This window comes from Haemaphysalis longicornis, unplaced genomic scaffold (assembly GCF_048455015.1).
Source record: "Haemaphysalis longicornis isolate Haplotype H1 unplaced genomic scaffold, Haemaphysalis longicornis Haplotype H1 scaffold_2, whole genome shotgun sequence".
Classification (NCBI taxonomy): domain Eukaryota; kingdom Metazoa; phylum Arthropoda; class Arachnida; order Ixodida; family Ixodidae; genus Haemaphysalis; species Haemaphysalis longicornis.
Genome location: NW_027526295.1, coordinates 259494613 through 259514753, shown reverse-complemented (window position 1 = coordinate 259514753; position 20141 = coordinate 259494613). Strand labels below are relative to the sequence as shown.

The 20141-nt window shown below is 46.3% G+C and overlaps 1 protein-coding gene across 4 annotated transcripts in view; it reads right to left on the bottom strand.

Annotated features, from left to right (window-relative positions):
• The window catches only part of LOC144170480 (uncharacterized), a 99075-nt gene that overhangs the window by 68828 nt on the left and 10106 nt on the right, over positions 1 to 20141 (bottom strand). For all 4 annotated transcript variants that reach the window (XM_077700314.1, XM_077700312.1, XM_077700313.1 and 1 more), the window contains exon 2: positions 975 to 1076. In XM_077700314.1, the coding sequence (XP_077556440.1) occupies positions 975 to 1076 (102 nt within the window). The remainder of the gene's footprint in view (positions 1 to 974; positions 1077 to 20141) is intronic.

The following is a 20141-nucleotide window of genomic DNA, read 5'->3' as shown; positions in this document are numbered from 1 at the left end:
AAAGCGGCCATCAAATACCCGGCGTGGGGTTACGGTAAGCCTAAACATATCTAGGCGGCCTATCCTGCTGCTCCGAACCCTATGAAAGGCTATTAAGCGCGCTTCTCGATTTGATTAATAGACTATATACGATCTATAATCCGACGACGCTCAACACACGATTAGGCGCGCTGCAGTGGAGGGCTCCGGATTAATTTTCACAACCTGAGGATCTTTAACGCGCGCCGAAATCTCGAACGCACGGGCGTTCTTGCTTGTCGCCTCCATCAGAAAAGCGGCCGCAGCGGCCGGGAATCGAACCCGCCTCCTTGGGCTCAGCAGCACAACGCCTTAGTCACTAAGCCACCACGGTGGGTAGGCGGGCTTGTCCCTACTCTACTAAGTAACTAGGCCCCTCCCACTGTCCCGCCGTGCGTCGAATGAAGTTCCATACGAAAGTCAATGGCGCGCCATTTTCAAGTCTAGACAGTAACAGCCGTTGGCGCAGAATCGCTGGAGCGGAAGTCCGAAAACCTCGCACGCCGCGTTGACGCACTCCGTTCTCGTGCAAAGACGTTTCATGTAGTTCACGCTCTAGAGTGCCTCCTTGCCGTGCTGAAATGCAGTTGAATACAGTGTGCGTAATTTGTTTTCATAGAAAGTAGGTGAAAAGCTTTCGTTTGTGCTGAGGAATTCTTGCAAATATGTGCAACGTCAACTTAAACGCTGTTTTTATGTTACTTACCTTCTTTCTTTCTTTTGTTTTATTTACAAATTTGCTCATTTATTTCTTTTTGCAAGCACGGTGCCTCGAGCGAGGCAGGCCCACAGTGGCGGGAAATGTCTCGCTCAACCTTCATAACAACGGTAAACGCACACAGCGGTATACGCGTAACAGCCATAAGCTATTTTGTATGTTGTTACTAAGACGTTCAATGAAAGCGTAATCCATAAATTAGAAAGGAGCGAACGCAGTTAACGGGAGTTGTACTTACAGCATTTTACTCTCTTTGGTTGTGGATTTGACCAGTCCTCCTCCGCGGAAGGCTCAATGACCGAGGCTCCAACTTTGGTAAATACTTGAGAAAAAGGCAGCACTAAAGAGAAAAGACAAAAGAACGCGGAAGACATCGTTTGCCACTTCAGTAGGTAACAACTCGGGCCACCCTCAGCTCCTTACGGGTGTTTCCGCGTCATTGCCCAGTTTTCGCTCTCACAATTCTGCACGTGTAACACAGCACCGTAAACCCGAAGCCGCTGCGATTGTTTAGAAACCGTAGCGTGAAGCGTTCTCGGCGCCCATGTAATCTGACCCAGCACCATACTTGTCGACTCAGCTGGCAGGCCGCAGGCGCCGCTGAGGCCATCGGCATGGGTGGACCTGCATGCATGATGTGCTGCACACCCGCCTGAAACGTGGCTGCAACCAAGACTGGCCAGGAGCGTTGTCGCAAGGCTAAATCTTTTTTACAGCGTAAATTTAAGCCAATGCTCAGTTTTAGCTTTGGACATTATGGCTGACGCATTTCCTGGTTACACTGTACGTGCATCGATATAGCAAGCTGTTGTTATCGCAACGCACCCCTGCCGAAGCGAGTCTCTCAACAACAGTAGTCTTAGGTTTCCCTTCCCGCGCCTTTGCACCGGTCAGCTGACAAAGACTGCCTCTCGCATAGCTTGACGAGGCGAAGAGCAGCAGTGGCCTCGAATTACTTGTATTCATTTCTCAACGCGTAAGCGCCGAGAAGGCGCAGAATAGTCGTTTTCTGTTTAGTGTAACCAAAGCACCACGCAGAGTCAGACTTTAGTTGGCAGCCATGGCCAGTAACTGTAAAGGTGATGTTTATGTTAACTGAAAGATGTTTACGGTGCGTCCCAATTTCCTCTTTAGACGGCTTAATTGCCATTTTAGTGGATCATCCGTCATATCCACGTTAAGCCTTGTTTTAATGCTCCAGAAAAAATACGGCAACTAAATCTGCTTGATCAGCTTCGCCAAGACAGCATCGAAGTCAGCAAAGATGCAGACTACGTTGGTGGCCTGACTGGAGCTCTGAACTGGATAACGACGCCAGAGCCACCTTTATGCACACGAATGTTGCCCAACAAACTTGTTCCTACACTTAAATGTTTTTTGGAACTTAATATTTGGGAACCTATTTTAGTTTAGTTTTTTAATTGTCTAATATTTACTTCAGTATTGGCTTTACAAAACTGCTGTTCGCTTCTGTTGACATGTATCCTACGATGCCACCACAGCGATATTCTCGTCGGCGGCGATGACCGCGGGCCTTTCCAATTCTCGTTGGTTCGGGCATCTACTTAGGCTGCTTCCTGAGCTGTCTACCATGCTGTCCCGAATTCGAAACACAGATTTATGGCCGTTCTAGATGGTGCGAATTTCGCTTGCGAATTCGCAGCTGCGGCGCCACTCGTGCGGCAAAACGATCTATTCAAGTTACCGTGGCCCATTGCCAAATGCTTGGAACTGTCGAAGTTCTCCCGTGAGCGTCGCTTGGCATTTGACAATTTTTCGAAGGTATGAAAATAGGAAAATAAATAGTTTTACCGCATGAGCGTCATCGCAGCTGCAAAATCTCAGGGGAAATTCGCACCATCTAGAACGGGATTTAGACACGATATTCCTGGAGCCAGTTGCGGTAACGTGAACGTGCAGAGAATACGGTTTGGTCCTGGAAAGTTTGAATTACTACACCACGTGGCCGCACAAGAAAACTCTAGACTAAATTTACGACGCATTCGCCACAAGTTCCGGTTGTCACATCTGCTGAGTGACCCAAAATTTGCCGCTAAGGGCGAGACGCGTTGATTACGCCCACATGTGTGATGCGGGCACTTCTGGGCAGATTAGGATGCAGGCGCCTGTAAGCAGGTCAATGCACTCGTTCTGGCGTAATCGTGTGGACACTCAATGCTGGAAGAAGGCGATAAAGTTGACGACAAACTACGCAATCATAAATTCAAATAAACTATCAGGGGCCATCAAACAGAACAACGTTGCGAAAACCACTCAAGATATGCGAGACATCGTGTACGGCGACTCAAAACGTCACCTACATGAAGAGCGGAGATTTTATTACGATACCAAAAGATAGCTGCAGCGCCTCTCCCGTCAGTCTTGAAATACAGCTTATCACACACACACACTGAGTGACGCTCCGAACTCGCCTTGCATGGGTGCTCTGCGATGTAAGCATCTGTTTCGGTGGCAGATGGTTGTTGCGATACATAAAGAGGAATAACTTCCATGACCCCTTTGACATCTCGTTTCTCAATGATCGCTCGTGAGTCCCCGTCTCGTCTGACACGGCGAGGGTCTGCCTCAATATCATGTCCTAACAACGACTTCGCACGCAGTCTCTGACATTAGCTCGACCTCAGTGCACCACTTGGATTTTCAGCGATTGGCTCACAGACGGGCGCGAATGCAGAGCAGTGCGTGCTGCCGCTTCTCCGTGCACAAGCGGTGCGGGTTTAGCTCCTTGCGCCGCAGCAAGTTGGATTCCAGCACATACGCCCCACGCACGTGCGGTGCGGGCTCAGCTGCTCGATCGTGTGGTTTCGGGCGAGGATCTCGCCCACAGCTTCCTAACGGAAGATCACGACGACACATTGGCATCTCCCACCCGGCTACTCCTTTTATCTGCAACACACACACATCTTCCACCATTACAGAGCTTTCCTTTTAACACTACAACCCTCTCCTCTGACTAAGTATGCTAGAAATCTGCTAAGATTACCCCTGCACATTGACACAGTTCGCTATACCCAGAGTCAGCAAATCAGCGGGTAGAGTGGTGGGAGGAAAACGGCCCTTTCTAACACACTTTTCTCGTTGAAAAGGAGTGCAAATCCCAAATAAGAGCTCTAAATCGACGCACTTACTGGTTTACTCGGGCAAGCTAACTGGACATTGTTTACGAAGGATTTTTGTAAACGCCTAAAGGAGCCATGAAGAGAAAATACATCTCCGTGTAATTGGAAAGAACTATTTATTTATTTATTCATTTACCCTAAAGGCCCTTACGGGCGTTACATAGTGGTCGCAATGAAAAAAAGAACACATTGCAACATTAAAAACAGCAACACCCAAAAAAATGCGAATACAAATACATTCATGTCGAAGTGCATAGTTTCAAAAAAAGGGTACACAAAAGGCGCACAACAATTATCCAATTCCTAAAATGCGAGGGTTAAAAAATGACCCAGGTTCAAAATAACACAAACATCGAACATTGAACCAATCTAAGAGGTTCAAAAATGACACAAACACTGGAAAATGATTTATACATTGAGGAATAACTGCAACTCTTTGATAAATGAGTCGTGATTACTGAGGGTGACGATGTTACCTGGGAGCTGATTCCAGTGACGAATAGCAAGTAAGAGTGGCGAAAAGAAAAATACGTTGGTACGCGCGAATATTGGTTGAACTTTGAATGCATGATCTAAACGGGAAAAAACGCGACCAGCGGGTCTTATGTGCGAGGCAGCGAAAGAAGACTGGCTGTGGTATAGCCTATGGAAAACCGATAAAAGACTATAAAGCCGGCGTTGTTGTAGAGGTGGTAAGTTCAGGGATTGTTTCATTTCTGTTATACTTGATGTTCGTGAGTAGTTCCTGAGAATGAATCGGGCAGCTTTATTTTGGAGTGCCTCAAGTTTATTTACGAGATACGACTGATGGGGGTTCCAGATTAGCGCTGCATATTCAATCTTTGATCGAACAAGTGTTTGGTAGGCCAGAAGCTTTGTGGATGTGTTAGCTGAATGCAGATTGCGCCTAATGAATCCGAGTGATTTAGAAGCTTTGCTGGTTATTGTATCGATATGGTGATTCCAGGTTAGATCAGACATTATGTGGACCCCCAAGTATTTTACCATGGTTACGGTTTGTACAGGCACACTATTGAGAAAATAGTGACGGGGCTCAGACGCGCTAGTTTTGGTAAATGTTATGGCGTTAGTTTTGGGCACATTTACTTCCATCTGCCAATCCCTACACCATTTCGTCAGTTGATTAAGGTCTGCTTGCAAGGATAAGAAATCTTGGGGGTTTTTAATTTGCTTATAAATGACGCAGTCATCCGCAAATAATCGGATAGTAGAAGAGATCTTAGTGTTAATGTCATTGATATATATTAAAAATAAGATAGGACCCAAGACTGAGCCCTGTGGAACACCGGAAGTTACTTAAGCTAAAGAGGAGGAATTATCATTAATGGTTACTGACTGAAACCGATGGGTTAGGAAGTTCTTAATCCACCTGTTAATCTTAGGGTTGATATTAAGAGCCGAAAGTTTTTCCATTAGACGGATGTGAGGGACTTTGTCGAAGGCCTTGGCGAAATCTATGAATATAGCATCTATTTGTGAGGACTAATGTACTGCATTATGGAGATCAGTCATTAATTCGAATAACTGAGTTTCACAAGAACGGCCTCTCAAAAAACCATGTTGATTAGAAAAAAAGAAGCTCTGTTTTGTTAGGTAGCTCATTACGGCAGATGATATTATGTGTTCTAGAAGTTTGCAAACTATGCTGGTTAAGGAAATCGGTCTGTAGTTAAGAGGCACAGATGGGTCGCCTGACTTAAAGATGGGGATAACACGGGCAATTCTCCAAGCAAACGGTACGCATCCTGTGTCTATCGATTGCTGAAATAAAGCAGCTAAGATCGGGGATATGACCACTTTAGTCATTTTTAGTAGTTTGGTGCATATTACATCGGGGCCTGGTGCAGAGTTGGTCGGGAGTCTATCAATGGCTGCAGCAATACCCTCCTGAGTGATAAGCAAGTCATCCATTGCTGAATCTAATGACTGTAAAGTAAGAGTGGCTGGTAATGGGCTTTCATTTGTAAACACAGAACAAAAAACAGAATTGAATTCCTCTGCAGCCTCTGATGAGGAAAGGTCTGTACCATTTTTAGACAATGATATGGACGATGATGATGAGTACTTTGGATTTATCACTTTCCAAAATTTTCTCGTGTTGGTCTGCAGTAGGTTTGTTATATCGTTGTTGAAAAATTTTTCCTTGGCTGCCTCGATTTCTGCTTTGCACAGTTTAGAGTGTTCTTTGTAGCGCTTCCAGTCATCCGCTGAATCAGATCGTCTGGCCTTGGAATAAAGTCGCTTTTTCTTATTGATGCAGCGTTTAACGCCGGTCGTAAACCACGCGCTTTGCGTCGATGACGTGATACTGATTCTTGGAACGTATTTTTCTTTCAGTTCCAGAAGCTTATCGCAAACAATTTGCCGCAAAAGAAGTGAAGAACTGCGCGGAAAATGATAACAATTCGGTTTCTATCATGGCGCGGTTTGCGCGGCTGTAATCAAAAATTGTTTTCGTTTTATTCTCGGTTTTGGAGCTTTCTAGTGTTACCTCACAATGCACTACGTTGTGATCGCTGATGTTATCTAAAACATGTACGAGCATATTGCTTGGTTCTGTGGTCAGCACAAGATCTAAAATTCTGTCGACACGTGTAGGCAATCTGACCATTTGACTCAAACTAAAGGCAGACAACACATCGAGAAATTCTTGACATTCATGCCTTTTTGTGCTGCCATGTGGTATGCCTGACCGCCAATCAATCCCTGGGTAATTGAAGTCTCCAGCAAGAATTATTGGGTATTTTGGGTACTTGTTTTGTATAAAGCACAGCGATTCGTTTAAGTGCTCAATAAATTCGGGGGAAGAATCTGGCGGACGGTAGCAGACCCCGACAGCACAACGCACAGAGGCAGATACGCGTACTATCACCCATAGGATCCCTATACATGAAATTGTATCGACTAAATGGGCTTGCAAATTCTTTTTAACGGCCACAATAACACCACCACCGCGAGACACTGTTCTATCTTTCCTAAATACGGAAAAGTGTTTAGCCAATGACAACTCGATATCACTAACATCAGAGGAAAGCCACGTTTCAGTTCCAAGCACAACATCCGCCGAACATGATTCAGTGAACGAGCATAGGAGGTCCTGTTTATTAAATAGGCTGCGAAAATTTGCCAGGAGGATTGACAGCTTTGAGGACGAACGATTTTTCAGTCACTTTTCTTTAGCAGCCGTGGCGCTTGACTCCTCTAAAAGTGTCTCACCCTGTTCCGTAGCAGGGGTTCCGCGCCTCGGCAAGGGCACGACACCATTAGTTACCGGGTCGAGGTGGTAAAGTCAGCCATTCAGGAAAAGTTTATCAGAAATTACCTTGTATTTTTCACCTGGTTGCTTTGTTGCGTGGGCAAAGTCTCTGAGCTGTTTTCTGATTAATTGCATACTTGGAGAAAAGTCTTCCTCGATCCATACACGTGGCGCCAATACGCCTTTCAGCTTCGATGCATTCTTTAGGATGTTATGTTTGTCTTTAAAGTTGAGAAATTTTACAACTACAGGGCGGACAGTTCCTTCTTTCCATTCACCTATTCTGTGTGCCCGCTCGATCTCACCGACGTCTATGTCTAAGTTTTCGCTAACAAACTTGGTAATTGTTTCCTCAGTGTCTGCCCCCGTTTCCGGGCTGGTCTCAGGAAGGCCCTTAAATATGAGGTTATTGCGCCGTATGCGGTTGTATAGGTCGTCCACAACAAGGCTCGATCGCTGGGTTTGCCTTGAATCAATGTTCCTAAGCTGATCGCATGATTCCTTTAGAAGGGAGCTGACACTACTGACGTCTACACGGAGGTCCCTGACAGAATCAGATTGCTCGAGCTCAGACAGGCGTCTTTTGATATCCGTCACACTGAGCTGGAGGTCTTTCAATCTGCCAGATACCTCCTCCTGAAATTTGTGGTTTGATGTTATCGATTCCTTAATAAGTGTCAACAGCTGATCTAATTTATCCGGCCCGGGGTTTTTTTCCACGTCGCCAGCACAGACAAGCAAGTGGGCAAGACAAAACAAGACCAGCGAGAACCTTGCCCCAGTACTCAGATGTCGAGTAAGACTTTCGGCTTGAAGCCACACCGGACAATCATTGCGCGTAGAGCAACCGGCGCGAACAAAGCAGCCCACTCTAATACGGTACGTGCAAAGATCAACGCCCATCGCGAAGCCTTCGGCGGTCAATCGTCTCCCTTTGAGCCGCAATCGCACTCACAGGGTCAGGCGTTGGAAACCACGCGTCCACCACAGGCACCAGAAAACACAGACCACAAAATACGTCTGTAGTGGGCACTCCCCTCGAAAGCGGGCAGACACAGCTTGCGAGAGAGACGGCGAGCACCGAGCTGCGAGGTGTCACGTTACCTCCCGGCGGAAGAGAACGGGGTCCCGTTCGTTCCCCTCGGGGGGGGGGGGGGGGTGGGGGGGCATCGAGTAGCATCGGAGGCTGGAAGATCGCACCCGCTCGAGAAGAAGCGGCTGCTGATGGCGTTGTTGGGTCGTGGTAGAGGCCTCGCCCGTAGTAAGCGGCACGCGTGGATGACGGGCGCCGCGGCGGGGACGAACCGAGGCGGCGGGCGCTGGCGGGGCGTTGTCGGCTTGAAGCCTGGCGGGGATTTTGCTTCGCCACGCGGTGTCTGGTGGTGTGTACGCAGCCACTTCTAGGTACCAGTACTACGGCGGCACAAATGCTCAGGGAGGCGGGTGAAGATGAGAGCGGCGGCGGCTGCACCCGTATCGGATCCGTTAGGCTTACTGAGCTTCGAGACTTTCAGGGCCTGAAAAGTCTGTGGTACTCACGGTGCGGCAATAAATTTGGAAACAACAGGTGCCGCTTACCTTGTCCGCGCGTGGGGAAGGAACTACTTGACGCGCACGTCACGTATCCGGCACATTCGAGGAAATATCGTGGAGCGACGCGAACAAGCGTCCGCGCACAGTGGCGACGGTATCTCACTCAGCTCCATTACAGCCCTAAAAGATCTTTCTTAACGAAAAAAAAAAGCAAGAAGTGTTTAAAAACTTTTAAATTTGACGCCACAGTGACGGGTTATGAGCAAGAATGACGTCATACGGGCCAACAATAAAACATAATTTTCAGTGCGTTAACTGCACGTTAGCATTCAAGTGATGCGGTCAAATGGAACAAGAGGCCCCGTTACATACGTCCAGTCATGTGTCGTCACCACAGGTCAGTTAGGCGGCCGCCAATCGCACAAACAAGGTTCCGTGACGTCATAAAAAAGTTGCGGGAAATTGGCTAGGGGGTCGCGACTGCTTCACACGTTTTCTTTAATATCTCCGTTATTTGTGCGAAGATTGCGATGATATTGGTATCATTGTTATCGGGACTAAGCAGTCTTTCTAATAAACCCAACTTGTATTTTGCTTCATGACTCCTTTAATGAAAAAGCCAACTAGTCGTGCTGCGTTTTAGATTGTATGTCCGTTTCAGCATTTGTCCATCACCCTCGCCTCGGCTGATAACTTCCTTACCTGCATGATACGTCATTTAATACGTTATAAAAACTTTAGATCGCTAGTTCTGTTAGGTGCGGCACCTTGGCCGAATGCAACAAAAATAACAACTGTGCTTCTCTAGTCATCATCATCATCATCATCATCATAATCACCAGCCTATCTACGCCCACTGCAGGGCAAAGGCCTCTCCCATTATTCTCCAATTGTCTCGGTCCTGGGCCAACTCTGACCATTTTATCCCCGCAAACTTCTTGATCTCATCTGCCCATGTAACTTTCTGCCGCCCCCTGCAGCGCTTGCCTTCTCTAGGGATCCACTCTGTTACCCTTAATGACCAGCGGTTATCTTGCCTTCGCTTTACACGCCCTGCCCACGTCCATTTCTTCTCCTTAAGTTCTACTAATATGTCTTTAACACCAGTTTGCTCCCTGACCCACTCCGCTCTCTTCTTGTCCCTTAATGTTACACCTATCATTTTCCGCTGAATTGCACGCTGAGTCGTTCTCAATTTAAGTTGAACCCTCTTAGTGAGCCTCCAAGTTTCTGCCCCGTAGGTGAGTACCGGTAGGATGCAGCTGTCATAGACTTTCTTCTTCAGCGACAACGGTGGTCTGCTATTCATTATCTGAGGATGCCTGCCATATGCACCCCACCCCATTCTGATCCTTCTAATTATCTCTGCCTCATGGTTGGGATCTGGGGTCACAGCTTGGCCTAAGTGGATATATTCGCTTACCACTTCCACTGCCTCGCCACCTATCTCAAACCGCTGTGCTGTCCCGAGGTTATTGATCATTACTTTAGTTTTCTGCATATGAATTTTCAGGCCCACGGTTCTACTTTGTTCGCCCAGTGCGGAAAGCATGCTTTGCAATTCGTCCCCTGAGTTACTAAGCAAGGCAACGTCATCAGCAAATCTGAGGTTACTGAAGTATTCTCCATTAACCCTTACTCCCACCTGTTCCTAATCCCACGTTCTGAATACTTCTTGTAAACATGCTGTGAATAACGTTGGAGAGATTGTGTTTCCTTGTCTGACACCCTTCCTTATAGGTATTTTACTGCTCTCCCTATGGAGGATGATGGTGGCTGTAGACCCATTGTAGATATACTCTAGTATTCTTACCTAATGCTCATCTACCCCCAGGTTCCGTAATGCCTGAATGACTGCTAGGGTTTCGACCAAGTCGAATGCTTTCTCATCATCTATGAAGGCTATATATAGGGGTTCAGTATACTCAGCGCACTTCTCTATCACCTGATTGATCGTGTGAATATGGTCCATTGTTGAATAACCTTTACGGAACCCGGCTTGTTCTTTAGGTTGACTGAAATCTAAGGTTGCAGAAATTCGGTTAGCGATTACCTTGGTAAATACCTTGTAGACGACTGACAGTAAGCTGATCGTCCTGTAATTTTTCAAGTCCTTCATGGCGCCTTTCTTATGGATTAGGATGATGTTCGCGTTCTTCCAAGATTCCGGTACCATTGCGGTCATTAGGCATTGCGTATACAGGTTTGCCAGTTTTTCAAGTACAATTTATCCGCCATCCTTGAAGGGGTCTGCTGTTATCTGATCCTCACCAGGTGCTTTGCCCCCTTTCATTTCTTTCAAAGCCTTCCTTGCTTCTTCGGTCGTTGCTGGTGGGATGTCTATCTCCTCTGAACTACTGTCTCGTTCGGCATTATCCTGGATGTCCCGGCTACTGTACAGATCCCTATAGAGCTCCTCGGCCACTGTGACTATTTTATCCCTATTTGTGATGACATTGCCTTGCTTATCCTTAAGTGCATACATCTGATTTTTCCCCACGCCAAGACGTCTCTTCACTGCTTTCAGGCTACCTCCGTTCTTTATAGCGTAATCGATCCTCTCCATATTATACTTCCGTATATCAGCTGTCTTGCGCTTATTGATTAACTTTGAGAGCTCCGCGAGTTCTATTCTGTCAGCTGCGGTGGAGATTGTCATGGTTTGCCGTTTCCTGATTAGATCTTTCGTCTCCTGTGAAGGTTTACCAGTATCCTGTCTAGCCATAGTGCCCCCGACTTCTACTGCCCACTCCATGATAATGCGTGTAAGGTTGTCGCTGGCTTCCTGTGTCGTAATTTCGGCTTCCTCGTTAAGAGCGGAATATCGGTTCTGCAGCGCGATCCTGAATTCTTCTACTTTACGTCTTACTGTTAGCTCATTTATCGGCTTCTTTCGTACTAGCTTGTTGCGGTCCCTCCTCAAATCTAGCCTAATTCGAGATCTTGCCATACGGTGGTCACTACACCTTACCCTTCCGAGCACTTCCACATCCTGCACGACGCCAGCGTTATCGAATAATACGAAGTCTATTTCATTATAGTGCTCCCCATTCGGGCTCCTCCAGGTCCACTTCCGACTCTCCCGTTTACAGAGGAAGGTATTCATTATGCGTAGGTTATTCCGTTCTGCAGGCTCAACTGGTAGGTCCCCCTTGCTATTTCTACAGCCCAGACCATAGTTCCCAACTGCCTTGTCTCCAGCCTGATTCTTGCCTACTTTAGCATTGAAGTCCCCCATAACTACGGTATACTGTGTTTTTACTTTAGCCATTGCCGATCCCACATCTTCATAGAGGCGTGCCACTACTTGGTCGTCGTGGCTGGATGTGGGCGCGTAGGTCTGCACCACCTTGAGCTTGCACCTCTTATTGAGCCTAATTACAAGACCTGCTGCCCTTTCGTTAATGCTATGGTATTCGTCTATGTTGCCAGCTATGCTTTTATTGAGTAGAAGTCCCACTCCCAGTTCTCTTCTGTCCTCTAGACCACGGTGACATAGGACGTGTCCATTTTTCAGCACCGTAAGGGCTTCGCCTGCCCTCCTAGCCTCGCTGATCCCTATTGCATCCCATTTAATGCCCTCTAATTCCTTGAACAACACCTCGAGATTTGCTTCGCTAGATAAGGTTCGCGCGTTAAACGTTGCCAGATTCAGATTCCATTGGCGGCCTGTCCGGATCCAGGGATTCTTAGCACCCTGTGCTGCGTCACAGGTCTGACCGCCGCTGTGGTCAGTTGCTTAGGAGCCGCTGGGGACTGAGGGCCGTGGGTTAATTGGCGTATTCATGGGAGGTTGTGGCCGTTACTACACCAGGGTGGCCAATCCTGCTCTGGTGCGGGAGTGTATTGCCGGCAATGGTCGCCGGGGTCAGGCAGCACCCCAAGCCCATTTGTGCAATTCCATCAATACGCGGATTTATTTTTTAATCCGGTGAGAATTTTCCGGCACCGGGATTCGAGCCACGGTCCTTCTGCACGCGAGGCGGGTGTTCTACCTCTACGCCATCGTCGCTTCCCTCTACGCCATCGCTGCAACCCTAGTCAAAACTTTCCACAAATCGTGTGGAAAGTGATAAGTACTAGCCAAAAACATGGCGGACGAACTGGAAGCGGGAATGCGTTTCCCTCTTTTTAAAGGTTGGGGACATATCTGTGAAGTCCGCTGTGAACCCTGGTGAAGATATCGCGCGCGGAAACTCTACGTCATGAGAAGAAAGAACCCCCTCCTTCACCCGTTTCTGTGGTGAGTTACCGACGCTTTCATAAGATCCGCACAAGTATACTTCTTCGAGTAACGGGACTAAAAAAAACTAAAAAAAAAGAAAAAATCCGCCTTTTTCACATGTATAACGGCGAACTTCAACAATTAAAATAAAAAAAATCTCTCTCGTTTCCATTCTTGAACCTAGTATTTCCGCTGCAGCTACTGCCCCAACCGACGCCACAAAGAATTTCCTCAGCGGCGTGACGCGGAGGTCTATGTTACGAGAAGATGCAAACAATATGCAGCGACACCCCAACTGAGAAACAACGGACCCTTCTGATGCAAGTGGCTATCTCACGCAACCTATACACTGAAAAACCGTTAATCATACACACCGAGACCCCTCTCAAGATAATAGGAAAAAAGATAGTGAGAAAAGAAGACGAATGCCATGGATACTACCGGCGGCCAACAAATAAAGAATTCACGTCACATACGGCCGAGCCGTCTCTACTGAAGCAGACTCAAAATCATGCCACCCGCCGCGTTCGCGACGAGAAAGTTCTTACGGCGATGCGTCCGCGTGCAGCGAGCGTATACATTAGCTCGCACGTGGACCGTAAATATGCCGCTTTGCGAGCGAGAGTCTTGCCCAACCGCTTGGCGTTAGTCATCGCGGAGGGCGTATGGGGGAGAGGAAGCTTTCACCACACACACACACACACCCGCACACGCGCATCGCTGTCGGACCTTACGTCATCACCTGAGAGGAAAGTGTGTCAGAGGTCGTAGGAAGACACCTTAGGCGAGAGGGTATTCAGGGCGCTACTTGACATCGCAATTCGCGCTTTTAATGTCAGCTGCCGGGAGATCCGGTGCGTTTCCTGAAGGGAACATGAAGAGGAGGCAAATTACAGGTTCGACTCAGCGGGACGAGAACAGTATTATCCGAACGAAATTACATGACAGATGCTCGGGTTCACGCAAACATGGTGTTGAGGTAATTTCGAAGCCTTCGTAAAAGACAGCTCTAAAGAAATGTTAGCTCCATTTCAGGCTGGCCGAAGTAGTGTACGCATTAGCCAGGCCGGAGTGGCTATATAATGGTGCAATAAATTTCAAAGATGGTCGCTTCGCGCAACGGATTATTTATAAGCCCAACTAATCTATTCCTCCGCCGCTTGCTTATCATATGTCTGCTTGGAGTTTCCTAATATGCATACGGACAACGAATATCGGGCCCGGTAGAATATATAATGTGGTCCACAGTTGGCCCCGTGTCCATGGGGGTGTGCGTTTTGTGTGCACCTATCTCGAAGCATACGCTGCACACTTTCCCAATACCCGCACTTCAGGAAAATGAAAGGTGTATGATGGCTCGAGGCCATTGGCAGTTATGCCATCACTGCAGTCATAAGTGCGTGATAAAGGTTCGCTGAGAACAGTCTCTGCGGTAAAACTTCTGCTCGCTCGATCTCCACGCTTACGCTGCTTCAAGCTAGACAGATCCCTATTAAAACAGTGCTTATGAGTAGGTATACAGACCACCCAATTTCCGTCGTTAAATTTGCCTCTCCGCTACTCTTTCCCGTCGCATCTCGGCATATGCTGCTTAACTTCTCTGTCGTTTTTCAGTGGCATATACTCAAAACTTGGCCACTACGAATTGCTGGGAAATTTTGCGTGGCAATCTTGAGAACTTCGTAGCGTTTACAAGCACGGAAAGAGGAGAGAGGGGACACCACAAAGCGCTAACCTCTTGCTAGGTTAGTAATTCAGAAGACACCCATGCATTACAAAAAATTAAAGCCATTCCACTCAATGGGAAAGCTGTCGGTAGTGCACAGCAGTTATTCCGTATAATGGGCTGTAGCGCCATTATCCGCACACTGCTACCACCCAATACAATTCAAATTTCCCGCCTTGGAAGGGCTCGCGCGCCCCCTGTCTGAAACTGCGCCAGCGAGCCTTCTGTTCTTTTTCTGCTAGCCTTACCTCCCGCACGTGCCGGCGCTTCACTGCGACTTTTTTTCGCTTACCATCGTAAAAACCAACCCAAAGAGCATTCTTAAATGAACGCGGGCGCTGCCGGTTAATTATGTATGTTCTGTCTCAAATGCTCCGACAGTTTTATTTGCGCTAAACAACAGGGAGATGTATGACAAGCGTCAGCGGTACAAGAGTTTCCAACGCTTATGACTATATACACGTCTTGGCTTTCGAAGCCTCTGGGTTACGCCGCGACGACGGAACGCCGCGCGGCTCTACTTCGGTCCAGCGAGCGAGCTACGACGACAAGGCGAGCCCCTAAAGTGCTGTGCACTTAAAATATTCACATCACTCTCACAACGCCACCACCGGCGTGTTAAGTATGTGATGGTACAGTTACGCAAGACGACCCTATTCTCAATAATCAAATCTGCCTCAATTATCTCTCTTACATTTTGCTCTATCGTAGTGTTTACATGGTTGTGACAGAAGCGCGTCGAACCCAGCTTCTGTCGTGTGGAAGGTATGTAAACGGAACGCTGCACTGGGGAGGCTCAGCCAAGTTGTAGCATCAGCAGTGTTGGACGCGTCATCTCGCCGGTGCGCTAGCTCGCTGCGATGCGTGACTGTCGCAGCTTATGTCTCGCTCATACAACGCATAATCCAAACAAATGCTTGCAGCCGCATTCGTTGCAATGAAGCCACGAATGTTTTCCCGTTAAGACATTGACCTGTGTGACCGATACATATTCCTTTCCGCACGACAGCGGAAAATCGTGCACCACCCCGACTGCGCCCTCCACAAAAGGTCTCCGATGCGTTTTCGCATAAATCGCCCGGGCTTTGTAGACGGGGTTAGTCCTCTTGCATAGATTATTCAGTATGTTAGGTACAGAGAGAAATTTACGTTCGTCCTATTGGGAGTCTGTTTTAGACGGTACGATATATTCTCTAAGTATGAAAGGAGTGAAAAGTTTTGTTGCCTACCTCTTCTGACCAGTATTACACACGTTGTATATTCTTGAGAAACGTTCCCCTTCAAATACAAGAACGCCCGCAGGATACCATGCGAAGAGCAACCGTTCCGATTGCTCTTGCACGGAAGTTACTTCGCATAGCATGGTGGCACGAATTTTGGAGGGAATTCTTGAAACACAGATTAGCCATTCCGCTTATTCGTCGAATGGTCAACTAAAAGGCCCTTGTTGGCTCCAGAGTTACATGCACAACATAAGTTGTCGGAAAGCGTCAGTTTAGCATACGGGTATTGCTGCGCATTATTGCCTGCAACTTTATTTGTGAACACTAAAGTGCCAAAACATTGTCTAAACAGTGCCAAAAGCTTAAAAAATGACCAACGGGTAATTAGCAACACTGTTGTCAATATATCGTAAAAATTGTCAACGTATCTGTAAATCTTGAAAACGATAAAACAGTCTTGGTGGTCTGCAAGACACGCGTGCAGGTGGGCTAAACACAAGTTGCTCAAAACTTGCGCCGAGCCGAAACAAACACGCATTCTTTGTTTTGGAATATAATATTTTTATAAAAACAAAATAATATAACTTAATATATATATATATATATATATATATATATATATATATATATATATATATATATATATATATATATATATATATATATATATATATATATATACAGAAAGATAGGTCAGCAGTCTACAACGCCAAAGGAGACATAGGGGTGTGGTTAGGCTCTTTTCTTTTTCACTACAGTTAATTAAGTAAACATTTTTTTTTAATTATACAGAAGAAAGAAAGAAAAACACGCGCCCAGAGTGGGGACCGAACCCACGCCTTTCGATTACATGTCGAATGCCTTACCAATTCGGCATATATATATATATATATATATATATATATATATATATATATATTATATATAGACAGAAAATAAGGGTTGGCAGTCAAGAAAACCTCGGAAAGCAAAGGGGAGGTTGTGGTGGGTCATAGAAAGAGATCAAGAATTTTTTGAGTCGAAAAGAACCCTTATTTTCTGTCTTATTTCACGGAACCCCTCATTTATATATATATATATATATATATATATATATATATATATATATATATATATATATATATAATGTTATATTATATTAAATAATATTATAGCCATCAACCCTTTCTGCAGCATTATGAAACAGCGCTGGACCAAAACAAATGCTTTCTTCAACGCTCTGCAGGCGCTCATAATGTGGCAAGGAATACTACAAATTGTTGGTGTCTACTGAGCAGGTTAGAACGCCTTTATCATTATTTATCTTCACGTCATTATTCATTTCTTCAGTGTAATTTCCCAAGAGCGGTCGTCAATAGTTTAAATATTCAGTTTCCCCTGAGGGGACAGTGAAATTGTTTTTACAACGAAGCCGTTAGTCTCTTGTTGGTCGGACAATTTCGTGTTGTAAACAAAAAACCCCGGAAGGACCCAGCCGTTCTCGCCCAAGACGGCGAGCGCATGCGTCAGGATAATCAGGCATGCAACGGAGAGCTCAGTATTCATTTCAATAAAGAAAACAACAAAACAAGCATCAAACCGCATGGTGAATGATAAGGCCGTATGCACCATGCATGAAAACACACGCTCACGCGTTTCCGGTAAAGATTAGGTTGTAGCTGCTGTCGAAAGGGCTGTTCGACGTCATTAGAAGCCCTTGTTGGGAATTCCAATTTATATTCGCATTGTGGTACCCGCTAATAAGGACTGCTTCTTGTCGTTTGTCACGGACAACTTAGCACGTAAATCCTACAATCGCCCCAATCAACCAGACACACCAAAGAGATCCTGGTTGGATGCTGTCTTGGTTAAGAATTTAATGAAAATGACCGCGAAACCAATAACGGTCTACCACAGTCACCAAAAAGCCATTATCACTACCATTACTGTAAAGTAATAATAAAACATACCCCCATCAACATGTGTGCTGCTTGATATAGCTTCAATGGACATTCACATTCGCAGGGCGGAATGGCGGACAATTTTTTGCCATGTGCTTTTTTGCGAAATAACCCCGGCTTTTGGCACTAAACATGACTCCCAAGGAGTCTTGAGTTTTTTCATGTTTTTTGCTACACGACTAAGGTTTTATTTTGTGCATAGTTTGTCTTCTTCTCATCTGAGTCTGCTAAAAAACATAATCGCGCTGTTGTAAAACTCAAATGATTGCGTGAAGGCGTTTTCACCAAAACGGGTTTTCCTTATCACGACAAACCCACCTTCCTTATCTTAAGGAAGAACAAGGCAACTGTCATGCTGAGTTGCGTCAACTCTCCGTATAGGCCCACTGGAAACATCTCTTTTAGTCCTAATTAGTAGGTGTGCCCCCTATTAATTGCATTTGTCAGCATCAGCTTCCAGGGCTCACCTTGAGACCACTGTCGTGATAGAAGCAATACATCGGCAAACCCGGCTGTTGTCTTCACGACCGATTAAGAGAGCCGACAAACGTTCTTCCCTGATGGTAATTTTCAGTCCACCGAAACGGTGGTGGTTGTTTGCTTTTGTTTTAATCATGTGTTGCACTAGCGAGACTTTGTAAGGGACACTATTGAGGCAGATTGCAAAATTGCCTATTGTGCACTGAATATGAACAATGAATTATTATCAGAATCAAATTATCAAATCAAATTGTGTAATACATAGGAAATGTAATAATGACTTTGGTTTGCGCTATTTCTCTATTACGATTGTGCTATTATGCTTAAATTTGTGAACATACGTGTTATTATGTACGCTGTAAATCGGGTGGCTGAGGCCTCTGTCAGGCCACGTTCGCCTTTAGACTCAGCCCCCCCCTTGGTTTTGCCAAGAAATAAAATTTAAAAAAAATTACTATTTATCTATTATCAAATTATTAGAGAGCATTCTTCTTACGTGAATGTGCCATCACTCAGTCTAACAGATAAGGAGTCGACATTTTTCGCGTGTCAGCACGTCGGCATTGGCGGTTACAGTGCAATGATGGTGGGAAGATGTACATATCTTTCAAGCAAAACTAGTGCGAAGCTAGCGCTGCATTGTGTTCTTCTCTCCACTGTCCGTGTTTGCATGCGCTATGATTTTTAATACATACCAAAAACTTTGTATAGGAAATTATGTTTGCTGATGACACACACAGCTTCCGTGGGTGCCTCAGTGAAGTTGTCAAACGCACTCTATTATTACTCTAAGCAAATTCGCGCCCATGGCAGACCGGCAATATTAATATTTTTTTCTTTCTTTCCCCAGAATTTCACTTGTCATCTCATCAGCAAGTGCGAGCCTCCGCCCGGCGACAGCAGGACTGAGGACCCTCCTCAGGTTTCCCTTTTCCAGCAGCACCTTTTCAGATTTTGACTCACTGGCCGCCGCACAACCAGCCTTAACGCAAGATAGTCATTTCCGTATATAAAAACTTACAGCAGAAATCGAACAGCTGAAGAAGCAGCGATTCGCAATGAATAATTACATCGCCTAATTGTATAACTGTTAACGTATCGAAAAGCACTCACGAAGGCTCCGCGGCAAGAATCGGAACAAGATACGCCCCATTCGCAACGATTGCAAGAGGCGCCATTGGTCCCTACATTTCAAGATATAGGCAAGCTTAGAAGGCTAATGACAACATTGGTTATAAAATGGACAGCCGTGTAACGGTTAGGGATAAACGCTTGGAGGGCAACGAAGTGATCAAAGGCAAGAGTCACAAAAATCAAAAGCGCTATACTCCTCGCCACCCGCCCATCGCAATGCCGTCTGATGACGAGTTGGAGTCAAGTTAAATGCGCAACCATAACGTCCCCCCTATCAAAGTCTCATTACCGCCTCACTCGCCGTCTACTGCCCCCTGCACACCCGGCGCTCTCTGACACTGAAGAACGCCTATGGCGCTTAGTGCAAATGTACACCCTTCCTTGCCTCTCCTGCCTGCACCGCATGTACCGCACTCTGTACTCCTCACCCCACTGCCTCGCTTGTGGGGTGGTCCAAACCATGGATCACCTCCTCTGGCAATGACCCCACAACCCATTCCCCTAATATCGAGACGGTGAGCATTGGGCGAGGGCATTGGACAGCTCGGATTCGGTGGTGCAAGATGCCATCGTCGCCCGGGCTGCCAGAGTCACTGGGGAACTTCCTCCCTCGGTCACCACCCCTCCCCCGAATTAGCCCTTGCGGCAATAAAAGTTTGGTCTCTCTCTCTCTCTCTCTCTCTCTCTCTCTCTCTCTCTCTCTCTCTCTCTCTCTCTCTCTCTCTCT